The sequence below is a fragment of the Ambystoma mexicanum genome, chromosome 5q (genome assembly GCF_040938575.1).
Source record: "Ambystoma mexicanum isolate Mex_15411 chromosome 5q, UKY_AmexF1_1, whole genome shotgun sequence".
Classification (NCBI taxonomy): domain Eukaryota; kingdom Metazoa; phylum Chordata; class Amphibia; order Caudata; family Ambystomatidae; genus Ambystoma; species Ambystoma mexicanum.
Window position 1 is genome coordinate 1,269,185,430 of NC_090933.1, and position 23,072 is coordinate 1,269,208,501.

General features: G+C 44.9%; 1 protein-coding gene across 4 annotated transcripts in view; it reads right to left on the reverse strand.

The window, feature by feature from the left end:
* The window catches only part of OPLAH (5-oxoprolinase, ATP-hydrolysing), a 664,980-nt gene that overhangs the window by 406,395 nt on the left and 235,513 nt on the right, over positions 1–23,072 (reverse strand). For all 4 annotated transcript variants that reach the window (XM_069621803.1, XM_069621805.1, XM_069621802.1 and 1 more), the window contains 3 exons: positions 14,999–15,164; positions 8,214–8,352; positions 6,072–6,139 (listed from right to left, as the gene is read on the reverse strand). In XM_069621803.1, the coding sequence (XP_069477904.1) occupies positions 6,072–6,139; positions 8,214–8,352; positions 14,999–15,164 (373 nt within the window). The remainder of the gene's footprint in view (positions 1–6,071; positions 6,140–8,213; positions 8,353–14,998; positions 15,165–23,072) is intronic.

Here is a 23,072-nt window from a genome sequence, read left to right on the forward strand (position 1 = left end):
CATCTGTAGCAAAAGTCCCAAAAAGGGCGTTTTGGAATTGAATATAATCCACTCCCTAACCCTTGTACTTTAAATTCACCTAATGCACTGGAATATACATAAAATAGGGAAATCAAAGACAATGAAGTACATAACGTATGCAGGACAAAGAAAAAATAGTAAATGTTAACATACATGATTCATACACATCTCCATGCAAACACTTTGTGGGCTCTGTTGCCATCTATTAGTCTTGTGAGTTCTGTGATCTGACTGACAAGGGGCCATTTGTAACAATGGGTTATATGGGATTTAAGTCTTATCTTACATCGATTGCATCAACAATATTAGAGCATAAAATGTCAGAGGCACAAACTCATCCTGTGTTGAAGATTAATAAATTCTCGAATTCATGTGGTGCTAGAATAGAGATAATGCCACCCTCCATTGTGGGTTCGTCTACTATGAAAATGTGTCATGGTGCACAGGAAATGGTGCCACTTGAGCACTCGAAAAGGGGGTGTCCATTAGCTTAAAGGCCTGCATAGCCACACACTGCTGTGCTATGGAGTCCACACTGAATTTGCAACCCGCTTGGTGCTCTGGGCAGCAAAAACATGCACCCCCAAAATGAATGCTGGTGTAAGGTGAAAGAGCCAAAAACCGAAAGACAAAAACAATACGAAATATGCCAAATAATCAACGCACCATTTTCAAGGTTTTATTACATGCAAAAGCATCGGAGGTTCCCATAGAAACAAGCTAACACAGAGCTCGAGTTACATCTTTTATAGCGGAAAAACACAAATAAACAAACCTATGCATAATAATGATTACAACATGATCCTGCACTCCCCATTGGATAACACCCATATACCATTCTAATTATCCCTAGATCCCCTGTCGTCCATTACCCTATGGTCACACATTATATAAAACACATTCCCCCAGACACGTGACCTGCTACATCGTCATTGTGAAACTCAGGAGTTGATTGACTACCAGGTACATTGTCACCATAATACATTCCTTCAACAAGTAAATATTATTCACCATCACGTGATGTGCACTCCTCCGTCATAGCCTGATCAAAGTGTGAATAGCGAGGTCAACTCTGCTTTAATAATACAATGGGCCGCCTCATTATACCAGACACTGTGGAACGCACAAACAGCTTCCTGCCCTTGTAGATAAATGTATTAGCATCACCTCTGCACCTACCATCCCAAATCACGGTACAGCCCTAGCACATCTCCTCTCTTATCTCCCTGGGAACCCAGGTGCCCATGAATGATGTGATCGGGGCACCACTCTTATCTTCGAATTTCACTTACTTATTAATCCCTAGTGTGCGGCGACAGTAATTCAAATAAGATGACCGCTCTTTGGGTGAGGGCAGTAGTGCTCTAAATCTTCACCAGGCCTCTTGGCAACACAGAACCACATGTCCTGCTCACATGAATTCAACCTTCAAAAGACGCATCCCTACCGTTCCTCCCTGGACCCAACATTCCTTTACCATCACCTCCGAGATCTGCAGCTGGACTCAATTAACTGTTATTGGCACAGCGCTGCTACCTATGGCCTTGACAGCATAACTTCTCTCTGGGGGGATGGATGGGGATGTGTCTCAGGGTCAACTGGACAGAGCCGCAGCTCCACGTTAGGCCTGTTTCTCGTACTTTCACAAAATGTATCCAGTAACCTGCTCTAAAATCCCAAAAGGCAGAACTCCTGCTACCTTAGTCTCCGGACCTCGCCTTTACCGCAACACTTCTCTGACTCCATCTCACACTCCTACCTATGTCAACTACCTACTTGCACATCCCTTAAAACAAAACACCATACACTACCTCTAAAGGCAAAAATACATCACTCTATCTTTAACCTCTTTATCTGCAACCTGAATAAATTGTTGCTCTTTCTGTGTGGCTATATGGTGTTTCTAATATGTGTCAAAGCTAACTTAAAATTGTGAAAAATCTGAGGGTGTCTTCACACCTATTCCCCATGGCTCCTCTTCTCAGGTGGCCAGGGAAAGGCCACTGTTTTTGGATCCTGACCCTGGGGGTGGAGATGCAAGGGAGTATCACCTAGGTGGATGGGGAGAGAATGTCTTTAGGCGGGGCATGGTATCCCCTTTCCCTTATAATAATAAACCCTACCCTCCCCCTACCTTCATAGGTTGTTGCAGTTCTTTCCTCTCATTTCCATTCAGTCATACCACTCTAGTACTGGGACGAGAAAGAGGCGACTAGGAGTTGTACACACTAACATTCAGTTACACCACTCTGGGACTGAGACGAGCCTGGAAACTATAGCGAGGGTCAGGCATGTCCAGAGAACCTTAGTAATTGTGGTCAGGCAATTGAACTCAAGGGCGCGCACCTGCAACCTGTTAAAAGGTCACAGGTGCATAAAAGATGAAACGCCTGCAAGGAATGGGAAACCAACAGGAGAGATGCCGGGCTGGGAGAGACGGGCCTCAAAGGGGAGAATTCCTGTCCAGAAGGAGGCTGCTGAGGATGGTCCCGCCTGGAGGCCAGGACGCAGGCAACTCTCATGCCAGGGCCTGAGCAGGCTGTGAGAGGGTCAAAGCTGACAGAGCCTCCTCTGCCTGGTGCCCACAGCCGGAGCTGTGGGGCACAGAGGACTCCCAAGTGCTGCAGGCCACAGGTAGCATCCGTAAATGATGAGCGGAGCTAGCGACAGCCCACAGCAAGATTTTCATCAGGCAAGCGGTGCTCGCAGAGCTCTGGAGAAGTATGCGCGGAGCAGTGGACAAAAAGAGAGAGGACACCCAGAGGAGCCGCAGAGGACCGGTGAGTGAATCAGAGGGAACACTCATACTGGGGCGCTCCTGGGGCTACCACAGGGCATATGTTAATGCCGGATGAACTGAAATATGTGTGCAATTGAAAGTGAACCCAAAGTGAGTTTTTTTTAACAATACAAGCAAACGTTGAACTATACGTAAAGGAACTTGAATATAAAGCAAGCATTATTGAATACCGAAATAAAGGAAAGCTTTGATAAGCCTACAAATGAAATGACCAAGCTAAAAGAAAGCTTTGATAAGCCTAGGAATTAAATGAAAGTATGTGTGAAACACACGTAATGAACACTTAAAGACAAGGAATGACTCTTTATGAATAAAGTGAAAATCAAGTAATGAGCACTTCGGAAGATTGTGAAAGCAAGGTGCTGGAAGAGAGTGAGCACCACGGAGTGAGATTGTGTGGAAGAACACACTGTGGCAAAGCCAAGAAACTGGCTACCAGAGCACAGATGCAGTGACAGTGAACCCTGTGTGGGCAAGAAAGCCTAGGGTTAACGGTTTCATGACCTGTAATGGGTGGACCGTGTGGTCCGAACACTGTGCCTAGACCGAGGATACTCTGTCTGGAACAGCCAAGGAAGTTAAAGAATCTTGCCTTGTGAATATAGATTGCTGAAGTGAATGCAGAAGATAACAATCTGTATAAACGATTGAAGAGCCTGAGGGATTGCAAAGTCAACCTGGAACAGGTTTTGAGAATTAAGAGACTTGAACTGATTGTGAGTTGACAAGGGGGACAAGCTGACGTCTTGGGGAAGAGAAACCCAAGTCTTCTGCAACTGTGTTGTTGCCTTAGAGAAGGGAACCCTCAGGCCTGCGCATAACTGTGTCGTTGCCTTGGGGAAGGGGAAACCAGAGGCGCTTTTGGAACTGTAATGTCCTCTTGGGGGAGAGAACTCCAAGGCTTTTTGGAACTGCTTTAAACTTGGGGAAGGGAAATTAGAAAGTAAGCCAAGAGCTGGAAGAAGCTCAGAACTTTATTTGGAACACTATTTCTTTTGTTGCTGGCATCCCTACACATTGTTTAGCTTTAGTTGTGAGGGCAAGTATAGTTTTCGGACACAGACAGACTTTTAAGATGAACTTACTGACTCAGACTATCCTTAGTTTCTTTAGGAAGGTAGAATTCCACCTTAGCACAGGGCAAGTTAGGCCTTACACCATCCTGACATTTAAGAAAATAAAGGTATTTTGTTTCAACCTAGAATCTGTTGTATGAGCCTTGCTTCATGATGCCTTCCCAAAATGGATACATGAGCGTTCTGCTCCGCCAAGCAAGAACTGCTAGCACTAGGCCGTTCTGCTAATATGTTTTGCGCAGTCTAAATTTCTTTTCCTGCCTGGGACGTTGCACTTGCATCCCAACACTGGAAATAGCAACGGTGAGGGTGGGGCCCGCGACTCCCGCTTTCTGACATGGGGGCAGGTAAGCCTATTATGGTGTCAGCCAATCTTTATTGTGAATAATTAGTAATGCACAATGCCATAAAAACAATCAACGCCTCCGCTGTAATAGCGACCAGTTCAAACACAATTCTAAAATCACCATTGACGATAAAGCAACTATAAAGAGTATATTATAATATTGAGACCAATAGTCAGTCCGTTGATACCTCAGTTCCCCAAATAACACAAATTGGCAAATGACTCAGTTGCTTACAAATGCCCCTTTCTGATTTCCACTACACTGTGACCACTATTCCCATGCTGGGCCCAGGTACTGCGATAGTGCAAAAACTACAGCAGTATCTGCTATGGATATAATGCCCTTAGCTTCCTTACCATACCTCTAGGAAGAGCAGCACTAAATACGTACTTTTGAGTTTAGAGGTTTAGACCAAAAAGAAATAGGTGCCTAGTGGGCTCAAAAGCCTATCCTCCTAAGCAGAGGCAGTCAAACTGATCCCTATTTTGCCACTGGTCTACCACCACTGACAGCAGATGGCTGATGAATAGCTTTGTGTAAAGTATTCAAGTTACAGGCCAGATAGTCCTCACCCCCATGTTGGGACTTATTCTCAAAAGAGAACTCCTGCCTGCGCTAGCCTACAATTGACTTTAACTGTTGTTCACACAAACCGTGCCCTTTCCACCTGCAAGTTTGACCTCATTATACTACCAAGACTATCCCAGATTCTTAGTAAATGGGTTTTCACATATGAAAGCCCAACAGACCCTACACACCTGTCCACTGCTACCATATCAGACAATGGCTTTCTGCACAGCTCTGTGTGGAATTAACCCACAACCGTGCCCAAAAGAGGAGGGACCTAATCATGAGCTGTTCTTCATTAGCCCTAGTCCCAGTCTCAGCAGCCCTACTCTCCGCCATGTTAGATGAGGGCCAGATTCCACCTAGTGGGCAGGGCCTGAGTCCACCTCTAAGCACTGTGGTCCTGTTGTGAGTAACATACAGCATTGCGTCCCGGGTGGAGTGTTTCAATGGTGCAAACATCAAATCCATGGCATGTACATGCGCGCTGGAGCCCCAAGAAGTGATTCACATCACTGTTTATATATGTAAATGATCACGTCTATCTATCCTCCCATCACACTGCTCCAGCTGGTATCCTTCAATAGAAACATTGTGCTAAACTAGCCAAGCCTGTTTTACCCCATGCCCACCAATGGACATATTGTTTCACACAATGAGGTACAAAGACTTTTCCAAGACATATCTCATTACGATGTCAGCGGTAATTCGCCGGTGCCTCTGGCGATTGCCGCCGACCCCGAAACACTGAATCCGCCGTCTGACTTCCCAGTGCCATCGGTATTTTACAAGTCCCGGCGGATCGGGAAGTCAGACGGCAGATCCAGTAACTCCCCATTCCCGTGGAGTCCATAGGACTCCATGGGAGTGGGGAGACGGAAGCACCGGCGTCATTGCTAACGGTGCCGGTGCTTTTGTGATGACTCTGCCTACCGGGGCTGATGCACCCAGCAGGGTCAGGCCTGCCGGGTGCTACGGCTCCTGCAGACTCGTAGTGTGGCGGTCCAGAAACAGGGGTGCCGGTAAGTTTACCAGCACCCTTGTTTCCGGACCGCCACACTCGAAATGAGGCCCATAGACTGCCCTAGTTCACTGAGCCAAGGGATGGATCACTCTTTGTAGCTGCTTTACAACCCAGAGCCACAAATTCATAATGTTCTCATTCGTTTATACCTCACATTTGTACTTGTCCCAAAGTGTATACTAAGATCCAAGAACAACCTTCCATTCTATATCATTTTCAACCAGTTTTGTCCTTACCCTTTCGGTAGCAAGTGGGACCTGGATGCGCACCTGCAGATTCTGGACCAACCACAAACAAGCCTGATCTGTAAGTGATAAGAGAGGATACTTAGCATTAACGTAGCCCTATTTGAAGAAACCCAAGATGACCTCCTTGTGCCCAAACCGTCAGAGTTTGCCTGTCTTCACCGACAATAAAATAGTGTCCGTTTTCATGAAGGAAGTTATTTCCACCTTAACCACTGTTCCGATGAGCATTCGACGTTGCCCGCAATGTGGATGAAGTGACATTTTGTGTAAATTATAACAATTTATTTATATTTTTATTGGCATTTATGTGTACGCCAACACGCAATGTGATGCGCTGCACATCGCTTTACATGACAAACGATAGACAAGACAAGATACATATATTTAACAATAATGCTGCCAAACGTTTGGGTTTTACCGCTTGCGGGAACGCCATATGTTGATGGCTTTTAAAATGTTTTGGACGCGCTAATAAAGGCTATCTGCTAACATTTGGGCTCCGACCCTTGTATGATGAAATTGAGACTTCGAAGAGTGCAACTCAACACCTGTTGTTCCATCAGCAGAATTTTCATATATTTAACATTGTGCACATAAAATTTGTGGGGAATATTACTGGTACATTAAGAGTAGGCCTTTGGTGGTTGTGTAGTTACTGTAAGTTAACAGTGTGTTGTACATCCATGTAGACTGTAAAACCACAAAAGGCTTGTGACAGACTTGCATTGAAAGACGTCCTCCAATAGGTCTAGCTCGACAGTAATTCTTTTTCTAGTTTTTTGCGGAAAGTTATTTGACAAAAAGCCTATCGGTCAAAGTATGCAATGAGTCAGTGTTGACACCTGGTCCAATAGGTTTATGTTAGAATAAGGCCCAAAATTAGTTTATGTCGACAACAGCTAGACAATCGCCCTTCAGTTATAGCCCGTGCAAGGCATGTTCCGGCTGCGAGTATCACAAAAGGACTTTGTCGACGGCTGGTGCACAGTGTGCATTTGTCTGAATTCGGACTGCAATGTTATCATGAAGTGGCCTCCACAGAAGACACAACACATGATTAAGGCTCAAACATGTTTATTTGGCCTATATAGAATGTTGGGCAACTGAAATGGGTCAGAATTATCATGATTTCCATCATAGACCTTTTGCCAGAGCCACACCTCCACCACAGAGGTGGAGGTTAGTCTTGGCGACCGAGATTAGTGCAGTGAGTTTGATCTCTGCTCTTAGTGCCAGAGAAACGACTCCGCTGGAGCAACCTTGGGCACCTTGTGGTTGGCAGATTTGTGGGGTGTACACTGAGTGTTGAGAGTGAGTTTCTGCTGAAGGCAGAACATGCTTTAGGTGATCAGGGACCTGAATGTACAGCGCACTGCTCTAACTTTAGTAGTAACTATTAGTGATATCAGTCACGAGAGACTGCAAATTCTTTTAAACAGTGGGGATATAATGCCTACGAGTGTTTTCCACTTAGGTAAGCTTGTAATACGGAAGCCCCGTGGATAGGGCATTAGCGTAGGTTTACTTTGGAGTGGTCTTGCAAGCCGACTGGAGCACAGAAACCTCTAGGGCTAATATGTGGAGCCATTTCTACAGCTGTCCTATTTGGAGAAAGCCTCCCACTGTGACATTCCATATTTCAGTGGAGATGTTTGGATCAGCGCTCAGGTAGATTTATGGAAGATGGCATGAAATGCCCAGGCAGATTGAGAAGTAATAGCAAATGTGGTCCGTATGAAGGATAAATGAATATTGGGAGAGTTGGGCATGCAACAGAGTATATCTGCTGTGTGGCCCCATAGCTTTATGCAGTTTCTTCCACCAGCAGATTATTTCTGCCTGGCGCATGATCACTTATTTGATAAACATTTAAATCATTCAATTAAAATGCCTAGTTGGTCCAATTAAAGACTGAAGAAGTGAGTTTTAGGAGGCCTACAACCCTATGAAGCCTGAATCTTTACATGCCAGGCTGTGTTCTCCTCCAACATGGCTCTGCATTGCTATGGGCACAAAGAGGAAGGTGGCTGCTAAGGGGTGCATTCTAAGATCTTCCTGATGCAGAGTTCCCTGGCACTCATATACATGCTGCTGAACGTACCCTCCACAAAGCCACGGCAAGCAACATACCTGAAGAAGAGCATGGAGCCTCCACCAGCCGCCACTGTGTTCACGTCCAGCTGTGGCGCCTGAATGCAGATTCCAGCTGTTGTAGCTTCAAAGACATGCTCATACTCGCCAGAGTATCGGCTGACATCCGTTGATGTGCCTGAATGGGGTAAGATGGTGACCAAAAAACAGATCATATGTTTCTATACTTGATTATCAATTTCTGATAGCCATTATGACAATAGTTATATTTGGTTGGTTCTATATGAAGTGCCTGTGCAATTTCCTTGTATGTACTACACCATCTACCTTATTTTTGTGCTTTTCAGTTTCCTTAAACAATTTTGCTATGTAATTTCTTGTTTTACAGAATTGTACTTAATATCTAAAAGAAACTAATTAGGATGGTTTCTTCAAATAAACAACTTACTTGCCTTTGGTTGTGTTCTTTCTGATGTATATGTTGCTACTGTCAAAGATTTCCCTTTTTAAATCACATCTATAGTGATCTGAAAACTTTAAAAAGTCACCTGGAATCATTGCGTCATTTTGCGCCAACCCGGGCACAGGGTTAATTATGCCCCAGTGCACAAGCCTTATGACCTTGGTTATACCCACTTTCTACTGGCCACAGACACTGAGGAAGGATAGAATCAGCATTGCTACTATAAAAACTGTTTTCTGGTATTTGTGTCCAAAAAGGTATGCCGACTTTGCCATTGTAAACACACATGTCAATGGTGCCTTCCCCCGTGTGCGCTCACACACATACATTAACACAACACTCACTCATGCACACAACTACTTTTTCCAAACACTTATCTTTTTCTTCCTCAAGTGATGTGGCTCTGTGCACTGTGCCAGCTCCTCATCTGTCCCGCAGAAATGTTGATAGCCAACTTCCCTTTCTGTGCCTCGCTTCCGCTAGGCCAAAAGGAGGACAGGAAACCGGCATCAAGATAGATACCCTCCTGGCCCACTATTGACTGGGCTCACATGGCTGTATGCCTCTGTGTGAAATGATGCCATACATGTGGCCCTGCAGACACCAAGTGAATTTAATATCAGTGACAGCCTGTGCATAATTGGATGAATTGCGACCCACTGCCCATTATGTAAGGGCCCCGCTGACCCTTTTCAATGCAAATGTAGCTGCTAGGACACTAGCAGAATAAGCCTGTATGCAGGTCCTTCTGTGCCAGATCGCACAGAGAGTGAATTTGTCCCTTGGCCATATCAGGCATCCTCAGTGAAGGGTATAGGAGATAAGGAACGTCGCCTGTGTGTGCCTGTTGGGGCCTGATACGACCAAGGGGCAGACTCGCTACCTGCATTTCACCTACAAAGTAGTCACTACACAACTAATTGCCAAAGCCATCACCATGTTTTCCTTCCTCTACAGCCCATCATCAACCTCGCTAGGGTTCGAACAGCTAAGCACGCTGGGCAGCCGCGGCAAGCTACTCTGGCAAACCTCATCAATATCTCACTTACCCCCACCCAATACCACAGACCACAAGCACACGCCCCCTCATGCTGATCAATGCTCACTCAGTAGTCGCTCATGCTGTCGAGGTCGCCAACCCCATCTTATACAACTTTGATGCCCTCTTCGCCACCAAAACATGCTTTCCCCTATCTTTCCCCCATGTTTTCGGCATCCTCCTATGTGCCAGGAATTGCAACCAACATGCCAACTGACAAGCATGGGCAGTAGGTAGAATGACAATCATCCACAGGAGCAATTGGCAATGCACTCTCCCCAAAAAAGCTTGTCTGAATCACTCCGCTGCTGGTTCCTTTTATCACACAAGGAATCCATCGCCTTCCATCTCACCTTCAGACCACCTCACAGGAGTGACGCTTTCATTGATGACATCTATTTCTCCCCTTTGCCAAATTAGCACACACTAATAATGTCCTTTTCAGAGATTTTAAAGTCCCTCAGTCTCACTCTGAAAACGTGCTATTCACACTGACCAGATCCATTGACTATGAGTAAATTGTGCTCTTCGACACGCACAACAAAGGCAACAACCTAGAACTAGTCTTAACAACATCCACCCTCATCGCCTGTATATTCCCTGTCCCACTCATTTGGAATGACAACACTGCCATCCCGCCGTTAATCACCAACTTAACCACAGCCCACAAAGGTCAGGCTAAACACACCTTCAATTAGAACCACTCATTCAAAACCTTCCCAGTCAATGAGTTAGAAGCAAACGTCAGAATGTCTCTGTCCTCCTAGATTTATTCAACAACACCTTCATGAAACTGGTGGATAATCATGCCCCCTAAAAACCAGCAGCGCAAAGACCGAAACATCCGCCCCTTGGTAAAACGCTGACCTCACCTCCAACCAATGTTCAATCGGAGCCTTAGCCATCAATGGAGCAAAAACCGTAAACCTGGAGTACTCATCGACCTCAAATCTCTTTGTGCCAACCATAGGATTCTGATCAGATGCCAAAGTTTAGTACTACTCCACCACCATTGTACCAGTCTATAACAGGAGCAAAGCAATCTTCAAAGTAATAAAACATTCTACCCAGCCCTCACCCGATCCTGAGGTTCCATAATTCAGGAAAAATATGTAGGAATTAAAGCTTGAAAAAACAGACAAAATCCGACAAACCTTTGAATCAATTCGTCCATTCCACAGCAACCCAGCATGCACACTCCCTCTCTATATCAAATTATCTCCCCTCTCTCCTGTACCTCTCAAAAATGGTTACCTCCCTCAAACCTACCTCCTACTCTGATGATATTATCCCTGCCTCCATCATTAAACAACTTATGGACCATATACTCACGTACTCTCTCAATGAAGGTTAATTCCCAGACACCCTCAAGACTTGTCTTATAGACCTTCTTTTGAAAAAACAGACCCTAGACCCAATGACCTGGCCAACTACTGGCCCATTACGAACATCCCGGTTATCAGTGAAATCTTGGAAAAAGAAGTAACTACACAATTACTCAAAAGAATCGAACAGCTACGCCTGCTACGTGGCTATCAGTCACGGGTCTGCCCGAAGTGAAGCTTCGAGACAGCCACCATCAAGGTGTGATCGATGCCCTCCAGATCAAGGATAAGGGTGGCACATGCCTCCTTGTCCATCTTGACCTCTCTGCTGCATTCAACACCGCTAACAACTGCATCCTCCTTGCTGACAGGATGGGATTCACTGGCACCATGCTGAAATGGTTTACCTACTACCCCTCGGGCAGACATCAGGCCATCCAGATGAACACATTGCGTTATAACCTACTCCCATTCTCTAACCGATAATCTTCAACCTTTACATAGAGCCTCTGGGCACCCACCTCAAAGATCCTTATAGAGCTATCCACCAATATGCAGATGATACCCAGCTATACATGAGAGCAAATCAGATAAAGGACATCTGTCGTCTCTTGGATTGCCTAACCATCATCCAGTCCTGGTTGCTGACTGCCTACCTCAAAGTTACTAGTTACCCCTCCAAGATTGAATTGATCCTCATCGGTACCCGTCTAAACAATAATTTGCCCTACAACGGCTCAATGATATGTGCCTAGAAGGATTTGATATGCAACTCTCGAATTTAGCAAAATCCTTTAGCCTCACCATTGACTGCAGCCTGTCTTTCCAGAAACACATGGCCAAGATGGCCTAAACGGCATGGCTTCAAATCTCCACCCTTTTAAAAATCAAACCCTCCATCCTGCCGCAGGACGTCCGGACCATAGTGCAGGTCTTAGTGGACTCCCAACAAGCCTTCACCACCCCGCCACATGCCTCATTTCAGGTGTGTGGAAATTTGATCAAATCACCCCATCCTACGCAAACTACGCAGGCTTTCTCTCCACACCAAGATACTGTTCAAGACTGCATGTATCATCTACAAAGCAGTGACGAGTAGCAGACCAGCATACATAGCAGCTAAGCTCCACAAATCTGTTGGCAGACACTAATCACCCAGCAAGTTAATAAACTGGCTAGAATAACAAGGCCCGCAAAGAGAGGACCCCCAAACAGTTCCTCTCTTGTCATGCATCCACGCTCTTGAACTTGATCCCTGTACCAGCTCTGAATCACTACATCATTCTCCAATTGCACATACCTCCCAAAAGGTGGCTTATTCAACAATATCTGACCAAAGACTAGTCCTGATGGGCACACTGACTGACGAACAGACTGCAAGTCACAGTGCTACTGTTAAAAGACGCCAACCCAGATTTGGGTGGTGGACAGACAGGGTCAAGGATTATTTCTGGCAAAAAGCTTGAGAGAAGAGGCAGGATTTCTATTTTGTGATGGGTGATTCGTCCCTAAGTTCCCCAATGATCGCCTTCCATGTCATTCACATGTGGTCATCATATGAAGTGATGCAGATCTCAGGTTCCTAGTAGGTATTTCCTGATGCATGGCGTGAGGTTGTTAGAACCAGAGGATAACAGATTTGTGCTCACTCAAAGTAACTTAAAGAGTTTTCCTTGCTCCATGGAAAGTCATTGTAAGGCTTTTTAGGGCAGGAGTGATGAGATACCGTGGCTTCAGTGCAAGGAGTCGTCAAACAGCTTTGTTTTGCAGGAGGTCCAAGTGACAAATCAAATTGTTGTTTGAAACTATGTAGGAGACGTCACAAACATCTAGTCTTGTCAGGTTCAAGGTCTGGGCAAATTCAATTTTCTGGGGTACTTCCCAGCATGACATGATTGTTGGGCCACTTAGCTCATTTGTGAAGTGCACAACAAGGTGTTACCAAACAGAGATCGTGGGTTTCTTGCCTTCAGGAGGGGCAAAGATGCTGTGCCCCATGTTGCAGAGTTAATTAAAGGTATGTTCCGATTTGACAGTGTTCAAGGAAAGATTGTTGTTAATTGCCCAGTCTTGACACTGGGGGCGCAGAGTCACCAGAATCCCATGGGAGAAAGCGCAAGGTACCGCACGGGAAGGAGAAAACCTGTGGCGGCAGAGAACCTTGCAGAAGAGCCGTGGGATCCGACCAGTGAGTGCACCAAGAAGGGGGAACATCGGGTTGGCAGGCACATATGTAAAACAGGAAAGGAATTTGAATGAAGTGAAAACAAATATAAGTACTTTTGAAAATCGAACAAAGTGAAAGAAAATCAAAGTACTTTTGAATACCAAACTAAGTGAAAGCAATTATAAGTACTTTTGAATACTACACAAAGTGAAAGTAAATATAAGTACTTTTGAATACTGAACGAAGTGAACGCAAATATAAGCACTAGTGAATCTCGAACAGAGTGAATGCAAGTTTTGAGCATTCTTGAACATTGAGCAGAGTGAAAGAAAGATTGGGAATCTGCCTGATATAAAGAACTATTATATGAGAAGCCTAATAAAAAGAACAGTGCTTTATATGAGAAGATATATGAGAAAACAAGCATTGGCAACAGCCAAAAGGGAGAATTCAAGGAACTGTATGCTATGAGGAGATACACATTGACAATAGCCAAGAGAGTGCAAGAAAGTGTAATAAGTATTGTGGCCAACACAGCCAAGGTATAGTGTCAGAAGAGAGTGACACTGGAAAAGAAAACAAGTGCATTGTGGCCAACCAAGCCACGACACATTGTCAGAAGAGTGTGACACCAGTGAATTAATGGTGTTGGTAAGCGGCCAAGAAGGGGTATTGGTTGCGAGACCTGTACTGGGTAGACCATGTGGTTCGACAACTGCGCATAGACCGAGTGCCCCCCTTTGTATGAAAAAGCCACGGAAAGCACCTATGAAGAAGTTTCTGTTTTACAATAACTTCATATGCGTTTATGTAGTCAACAAACTGAACTGCCTATGTGAACTGGTGAAAAGTAACACTATTATTTGAGCTGGGAAGTGTCCCAGGGAGTTGTGTTGTCTGAAAAGCTGGAAGATTTGAACTCTTGGGGAAAGTAACTTCTATGCCTGTGGAACTATTTTGAACATGGGGAAGGGAAATTGATTACAAGCCAAGAGCTGGAAGACGCTGTGAACTTTACTTTGAGCACTATTTGTTGTGTTGCTGACATCCCTAAACATTGTACACAGTTAGATGTGAGGACAAGCATAGGTTCTGGACACAGACAGACATGTTTTTTGGACTTCCTGACACAAGAATATCATTTGTTTTCTTTGGTTAGGGGAATCCCACCTTAGCATAGGGCAAGTTAGGCCTTACTCCAACCTGCCTTTTGAGCTAATAAAACTTTGTGGGCAAAAACATGAACCTGTGTCTGCTTCATGATACCTTCACACTACCAACACAATTTGTATAGGTTTCCACTGAGACACAGCCATAGAAAAAAAGAGCAACTAAGCTTATGTGCCGCGTGTGCAGGCCCTGCAGGATATAATAATGTAATTATGAACACTGGTACAATACATTAAGGGCCTCATCAGGGGTTGGGCGGCGTGGCAAAAATGTGGTGGTAACGCTATTACTGCCACATTTCTGCTCTGCCCAATCCCGAGTTTGAGTGGAAAGTAGGAGGTTTACCGCTGGAGGTAATAGCGTTGTTACTGCCCCATAGAGTCCTATGCCTATCCTTACCACAAATTGCATTAACCACAGTGTTAAAACAATCATTTCAACAATTGAAGCAAGATAGCCAGGAGGCAATTTTTCCTTATCTACCTTACCACAAATTGCAGTAACGCTATTTTCGTTGGCATTATCCCAGTGGATTTACTGCCAGGATACCACCAAGGTTGTGATGAAGCCCAAAATCAACTTCCTACCACTAGAAATAAAATGACCATGGGGCACTGCATTAGCCATCCCATTCCAATGGAGACAATTCTAACAACTTACCTCCCATGTCAAAGCCAATCACTGGCTGGCCATCTTCCGGGCGATATGTGGTGATCGCATACCCCACCACGCCACCTGCGGGACCGGAGAGTATTGCACGAGAGCCACTAAAGTTTTCCATGGGTGTCAGTCCACCATCCGATCGCATAAAGAGCACCCGCACATCCTGTAAGTGTGATTACAACAAATGGGCACACAAATGAATATAAAGAACAGACTTTTGGAGAAACACTGTATGTTCTACCATATATCTATTGACATTTAATAGAAAAATATACTATTGACCTGTACTACATTGCACACAATTTGTTAAAAGCTTATCTAAGAATTTGTGGGAATAGGGCTGAGGTGGGTATTGTGTAATTCTTAACGTTGCACAAACGGAAGATGGTAATGGGAGCACATACATACAAGCTAACAGATAGAATCACACAACTTCTGGTACAAAAGCACATGAGATTGTTCAGTCACCAAAGAAGGTCGACGGGTAAGCCTAATGTGCTCATCAGACCTCTCTATCGTCCCCACTCCAAACATAAGTTCACTTGTGGACTGGCTGAGATAAGCAAATACCAGTTGCGGTCACTGACCTGTGGAGTACACCAACGGTCTACACTGTCACCTTTTCTTATGAACATCTACATGGCACCCTAGTATCACCTGCTACAACTACTCAGACGGCACACAAATAATCCACAAACTTCATACGAAGCAGTCATCAAACCCTCCAGATAGAACCACATGCCTTGCACAAGTGGGTGCATGGATTAGAGCAAATAGACTAAAATTGAACCCTGCCAGAACAGAACTGATGCTCTGCAATCCCGCTCCTTCTAATACCAACTCAGCCCTCTGACCTGGAGAGATGCGCCCTTGACCAATACCGTCTTCCATGGAAAGGAATCTCGGAACTACAGTGGACAATGCTCTCACAATCGAACTGCAGAGGAGAGCATTTTTGAGAAACTGCTTTTTTTAACTCAGCACTCTACACTGCATCACCTTACTTAACATTCACTCACAGAACCATGGCTGTGATATCTCCAGTGATAACTAGACTGAACTATGCAAACAGCCTCTATCTCGGACTCTGAGTCTATCTGAAGAGAAAACTACAAAGAGCCCAACATGCATCAGCCAGACTACTCCTAAGATTCAAAAGGTTGAAATACTTGAAAAACAGTTCAAATCCCCTCGGCATAACGCATCACTCCTACCAGGAAAAGGGGTCATTATCTTTCAGAAGAAGTTCCAGCACCAGACTGCTTCCCAGACACTAAGGTCCAGTAATGCTTTACTAGTCCTGGTCTCCAACTTCAATAGGAAATGATGGGAGGATCCTCATTCTCCATACTGGCCACAACACTCTAGAACACGCTACCTAAACATCTTTGCATGGAAGAGAACCACCTGATGCTCAGGAAACAACTCAAGACATGGCTCTTCCAACTAAAATGAATTGGAGAAATAGCACTGAACCAAGAGCTACAAAATAAGTAACTGCCTGATCCCTCACCACACCTAGTACATGGATAGTGTGTCTAGCCAGTCTCTCATATCACTTTACACTGTCAGACCAACTTACTATACCACCCCACTTTGCAAATAACGCTCACAACCCTCTCCTCTTACCTTTAAGATATATGGTAGTCATATCTGAAAAATTAATTTATCCCAGCTAAATAGGCTCTTTAACCCTCAAATTGAAATCCTACTTAGCATCCAATTCCTATATATCAAGCCACGAGAACCTCTGAATACTGTGATGAATCTAGAGATGTCACCACTATTTTCCCTGGGAGAGTCTCTCCCCAAAGGCCAGGGAATGGCAGTCGCTACCTGATCCAGAACCTGAGGGTGGCTGCCCGAGTGAGGTCCATGTGGGGGAGGAGACAATCCTAATGGGAGTAAAGTGGACTAGCTAGATGGAACGTGGTATTCCTGCCAGTCAAAGGACCTTAAAGCACCATCCTATAACCCTAAGAAAAATCCCTCCCCTAATAGACTCATGAATTGTACCCTCTTACCATTCCCCATACTTGGACGAGGAAGAATAAGAATCACCTCAATGAAGATCACTTTCTCAGTACTGTGACGAGGGAGAGAAATGGAGGAATGATCATCGGTTCTAATGGGAACCACTGTCAGCAGTTTAGTCTATTTCCAACAACCGAGACGAGAAAGAGGCGAGGTGCAACAATAAACACCCCTAATGAGAACCACTATTAGCGGTCTAGTCTTTCTCCAAATCCTATTGGCCAGAGCAAATATAAAAGCAAAGAAAGACTCAGGAAGTGTGAGAGGGGCCCTTCCTGGGCAAACCATGTGGAATGAGTGAAGCCATTCCAGAGAAGCCAGAAGAGGGTAGACCAGGATGCTTGCTTGGGGGCAGTGGAATCCCTGACAGAGCCAAGGAGGAGAGACTGGCCCAGCAGAAGTTGAAGGAGCTGCCCAGCTGACGAGGAGAGCTGGGGCTCACAGTCTGCTTAACCTGCACAGACCCAGGAGAGACTGGACCAGCTAGGGTGGCTAACTTTACAGAATGGTTTTGCAGCACACTTTAGACGTGGTAGCACATCAGAAGCAGCCTGCGGTGCGCGTGGATCCATGTGATACCATCCACTGTTTTGGTAACATTAGTGGCAGTGGCAGATGACATTTTAACACATACACAGCACAACAAAAACTGTAGGACCATTATACACGCATGACACTCATCTGTTAGAGCTCTGTCCAGGCCCTGTGGGACAAGATATATGCAAACATCCAAATTTGCATACGCATTGACAACATAAGTGACTTCACAGAAAGAGCACTGCAAAAAGTATCACCATTGATACTTAGAGACACCAAGGGAAGTGACATTATAATAAGTTGCCACGAGTAAATTGAGTGTCAAATAACTGTGGTGGTAAATGCAAGAATGACACTATTATTATTATATAGGTAGCCACTCTATAGCTATTAGAACCATGAGTGGGGATTTTTTTTTTTTTTTAATAACAGCTTATAATAACAGAATGGTATAATAACAAACTATGAACTGAATCAGTTACAGGGACTCCAGATAAGACAAAGTCAGATTATATGATTTGCCCCAGATCACAGCAGTTGTCCACATATCTTTCAAGGTTAACTTGACGTAGATATTTATTAAGGCTTAGTTTATAGAAATGCCTTGGAGAAAATGCATGCAACATAACAAACGAGCATGTCACAATAAACTAACATTACACTATATAACATGTCAGAGAAACATGTTGAGCAAAAGGAGTATGACTTTAGCTTTGATTTCCCCATCCTGCATGGAAGGTCACAGTAGCACTTTCCCCATCCTGCATGGAAGGTCACAGCAGAACCAGGCACACTAATGTGAGACAAAACATTCTCACTTTTAAAACCATAGTCTTATTTCAAACACAGCACGCTGTATTATGCACCCTTCTCATCTCTAATCAACCCATTCACGTTTTTTTAGGGACAAATGTCCCTGATAATATTCCCCCTCCCTCCAATTAATGTCTAATTGCTGCCATTGTAATGCTCAGTTGACACAGAGCAACATGTTACGATGCTGCGCACCCCGGGAGAGCCGCTCTTTTATGCTGAGCTTCAACTATCACACGGAAGTGTGAGCTCAGGGCAGAAAAGGCTTTGATCGGGGGGGAGGGTTAGAGCAAAGTCGGGACTTTTGGCGTCCCGCACAGTGTTGCCTGCAAATCGCGGCACAAAACCCAACAATGCAGGTAAGTCCTGCTAAATTATGGGCCAGTTGGGCATCCTAGGTCCAGCAGAGGGAGAGATAGCCACCGAGCTGAGGAGAAAAGCTGGGACCCACAGTCTAATGAGTTCTCCAGGCTGGCAGCAGAGCTCCTTCCCTTAACCAGCTGGCGTGAGGCCCGTTAGAGTCTATGGAGAGAAGGAGAAGGAAATAGCCAGCCAGCTGAGCAGGAAAGCTAGGACTCCCAGTGTACTGAGTACACCAGACTGGCAGGATAGTTTGTTTCCTTACCCTGCAGGGGTGAGGCCCATTAGAGTCCACAGAGAGAAGGAGTGGGATAAGCAGCAGAAACTGAGAGAGCTGCAGAGGTGGGTATGCCTGCCAGTCGGTAACACAGGTGAACACCACACTAGGGGAATACATGCTGCGGCAGACAGCAGAGGCCGACCCAACCTCACCAAGGTGAGTAGGAGGCGCCAGTTGTCTACTGCGAGCAAGGGAAACGCTGGGGGAACCGCGCACCAAGGAGACAGACACAGGGGCAAGACTGCGCTTACCAGGGCACCCACCAAGCCAATTCTACTAAACAGGTGGACAAGTGGCGATGCCAAAGGCAATCGGTAAGCCCATGGGAAGTGAACGGGTTACCGGGTGGCTGGCGCACAAATGCTGTAACTTAAAAATAGAACGAAAGGAAAGAAATATAGACGGGTAAAGCTCATAACTGGTGGAAAACCCAAAATACATGAAGGGGAAGACAAAGCCTGTGAGAGTCCAAGGGAAGAAAATATCCTGTTTGGCCTTGGCCTTGTGAACCTTTGTCAAGATAAGTGACAGTGTTGGGCAGGTTAGTGAACCCGGCCTGTCAAACGTGAGGGAAAGGGAGTCATTTCCCCCTGATACAAAGCTACATGCTACAAAGCATTGAACGTTTTAGATATAAAAGTCCTAGCAGGATACCAGGTGATGTGTGTCTGTTGTATAAACTGTGAACGAAAGTGTATAAAGAGAAGGAAAGGTCATTGGGGAGAAAGGTGCCTTTGAAACTAGAAATAAGGAGAAACCTTGGGGATGGGAGCAAGATCCTCATGCTATGTGAACACTCTAAGGGGAGAGAGGAACTCCTCTTGGAAACTTGGTGATTCTTTTGAAACTGGAGGTTAAATGCAAAGAACCTCGGGAAGGAGGTTCTCCCTAGAACTGAGAACTTTTGTCAATGAGGAAAAACATGTTTGTTGCATTTTGAACTCTTATGTTGAACAAGCAACCAGGGGAAGAGAAATCCAGGGCAAGGGAACCACCCTCTGGAACAAGCAACTCTATCCTGTTGGAACGTTTGTTTTGGAGTTACGCATTTTCCTTTTTGAGCATTTATAAAACACGCATGGCCAAAGACATTACCCTTTTCACAGTAGAGTTTATTTTGTAAAAGTGCACAGGGCCAGAATAGAACTTTGGACATGGGATAGTTTTGTTTTGGACATTCTGACTTGGACAGATCCTTAGTTTTGGTGGTATCTGTTGGGGAAATACGTCTAGAGCAGGGTCAGAGAGGCCTTCTCTCAACCCCCTTCACTTTAATAGACATATTTAGCCAAAACCATGAACCTCTTGTGTCCGAGCCTCATTCCTGGCTTCCATAAGACACTGCTCAAGTTGCTCTTCCCCCGTGCCACATGATAATGGACAAGACCGCAATCACACAATCCAAGGAAGAACGCTACAGCCATGACCCAGGATACATTTGCGCCCCATCCCCTCCGGACACCCCTTCCGTCCCTCAACTAACTCAGTATTAAAACCTTTCAGCCATACACACCTTCACTCCCCATCAGACCACCCACTAGGTCTTATGTACTAAAGAAATCCCTACTCATCTTCTATCCACAACCCCAATGATTGCTGCTTCGCCACCAAGGGGTGACCTGCCCCAGTATATACCCACTCCCAAGAATAGAGTTTCCATATCAGCACACAGGTAATGGGTATTTCCATGCTGCACTCATCAACACAGGTGTTTCACCTGTGCCTTCCGTCTATGCTACTAACACTCCTTCACCTGTCTTTCTTATAGATCCACGCATAGCGAGGCCAACATTTTTAGCAAAAGGTTGCTGCATAAGATCACTTTACCTAGACTTACCTTACCCGAGCAGTATGTTTAAAAGAATTACATTTGTTTGGCCTGTAACGAGAACATTCTGAGCAGCCAGTCTTTACAACCTGTCTTCAAGATATTAGTACATGGTTGAAGTTTGGTCTCCTGTGACTCCCCCTTCTAGATAGTCATGCTCAGCACATTTGGTAGCTGACCTACTGACTACACCAGGTGTTATTTGCCAATACGGATGCTTCCATGGAGTTGCACAGACCCGTGACACACACAGATGTCCTATAGTGTTACTTATTGAAATATTCTCTTCTGTCTCTCTTGCTATCTCTTCATTATCAAAGAGAAATAGATCTAGTGCTCAGCCATCAGGCAAAGGCAATTATCTAAATGATGAAATGGGGAACACTACCCATCAGCCCAATTTTCTCCAATATTGGAGGAATGGTACCTTGTCCTATTAAAGCAGGAGCATCTTCCCAAGTGCTCTAAAGGTGGTATTCTTTAAAACGGAATTGGTTTTACTGAAATAGTAGAGTGAACCAAAAACAACTCAGATCTTTCCCGCTCTAAACTAGTGCAATTCTCGTGCATGAAGGAAGTATCTGTGTAGCTGAGAAGCATGTATTCATGTCCTGTTGTTTTTTTAGTACTCTCCCACATACAGGAAAGCTGCAGACAATTACTCAAAGCTGTTTTGCTATTGGCCATTAACGTTTCAAGAAAGGACGTCATACAATTCAACACCTACAAATGTAAAAGATATTACATTCTTTAGAAGTTAAAATACTTCCTGTCTACATATTTCAAAAGTCTAAGAGTGAAATAGAAAGCGGCTCTGCCCCTTGGATTTGGAAGCAGGAGGAAGAACACAAGTAAAGGAGTAAGGAAGGAAATGAGAATGGTAGTAAAAAAAGAAAGACAGAATGGGGATAAGACGGAAAAAAGAAAGATGGATAAAAGGAAAGAAGAAAGGCAGGAAACAAGGAATGGGCATGAAAGGATAAAGGTAAAGCAGAAAAGAAGGAATTGGCATGAGAGGGAAAGAGGAAAAGGGTAAAGAAGGAATTGGCATGAGAGGGAAAGAGGGAAAATGGTAAAGAAGGAATGGGCACGAGCGGGAAAGAGGAAAAGGCAAGGAAGAAATGGGCATGAGAGGGGAAGAGGAAAAAGGTAAGGAAAGCATGGGCATGAGAGGGAAAGAGGAAAAAGGTAAAGAAGGAATGGGCATGAGAGGGAAAGAGGAAAAAGGTAAAGAAGGAATGGGCACTAGAGGGAAAGAGGAAAATGGCAAAGAAGGAATGAGCCAGAGAGGGAAGAGGAACAAGCTAAAGAAGGAATGGGCGGGAGAGGGAAAGAGGAAAAGGTAAGGAATGAATGGGCATGAGAGGGAAAGAGGAAAAAGGTAAAGAAGGAATGGGCAGGAGAGGGAAAGAGGAAAAAGGTAAAGAAGGAATGGGCCAGAGAGGGAAGAGGAACAAGCTAAAGAAGGAATGGGCAGGAGAGGAAAAGAGGGAAAAGGTAAAGAAGGAATGGGCATGAGAGGGAAAGAGGAAAAGGGTAAAGAAGGAATTGGCATGAGAGGGAAAGAGGGAAAATGGTAAAGAAGGAAAGGGCTTGAGCGGGAAAGAGGAAAAGGTAAGGAAGAAATGGGTATGAGAGGGAAAGAGGAAAAAGGTAAGGAAGGAATGGGCATGAGAGGGAAAGAGGAAAAAAGCAAAGAAGGAATGGGCACAAGAGGGAAAGAGGAAAAAGGTAAAGAAGGAATGGGCACTAGAGAGAAAGAGGAAAATGGCAAAGAAGGAATGGGCCAGAGAGGGAAGAGGAACAAGCTAAAGAAGGAATGGGCACGAGAGGGAAAGAGTGAAAAGATAAAGAAGGAATGAGCACGAGAGGGAAAAAGGGAAAGGGTAAAGAAGGAATGGGCACGAGAGGCAAAGAAGAAAAAGGTAAGGAAGGAATGGGCACTAGAGGCAAAGAGGAAAAAGGTATAGAAGGAATGAGCACAAGAGGGAAAGAGGAAAAGGGTAAAGAAGGAATGGGCACGAGAGGCAAAGAAGAAAAAGGTAAGGAAGGAATGGGCACTAGAGGCAAAGAGGAAAAAGGTATAGAAGGAATGGGCACGAGAGGGAAAGAGGAAAAGGGTAAGGAATGGGCATGAGAGGGAAAGAGGAAAAAGGTAAAGAAGGAAGGGGCACGAGAGGCAAAGAGGGAAAAAGGTAAAGAAGAAATGGGCACGAGAG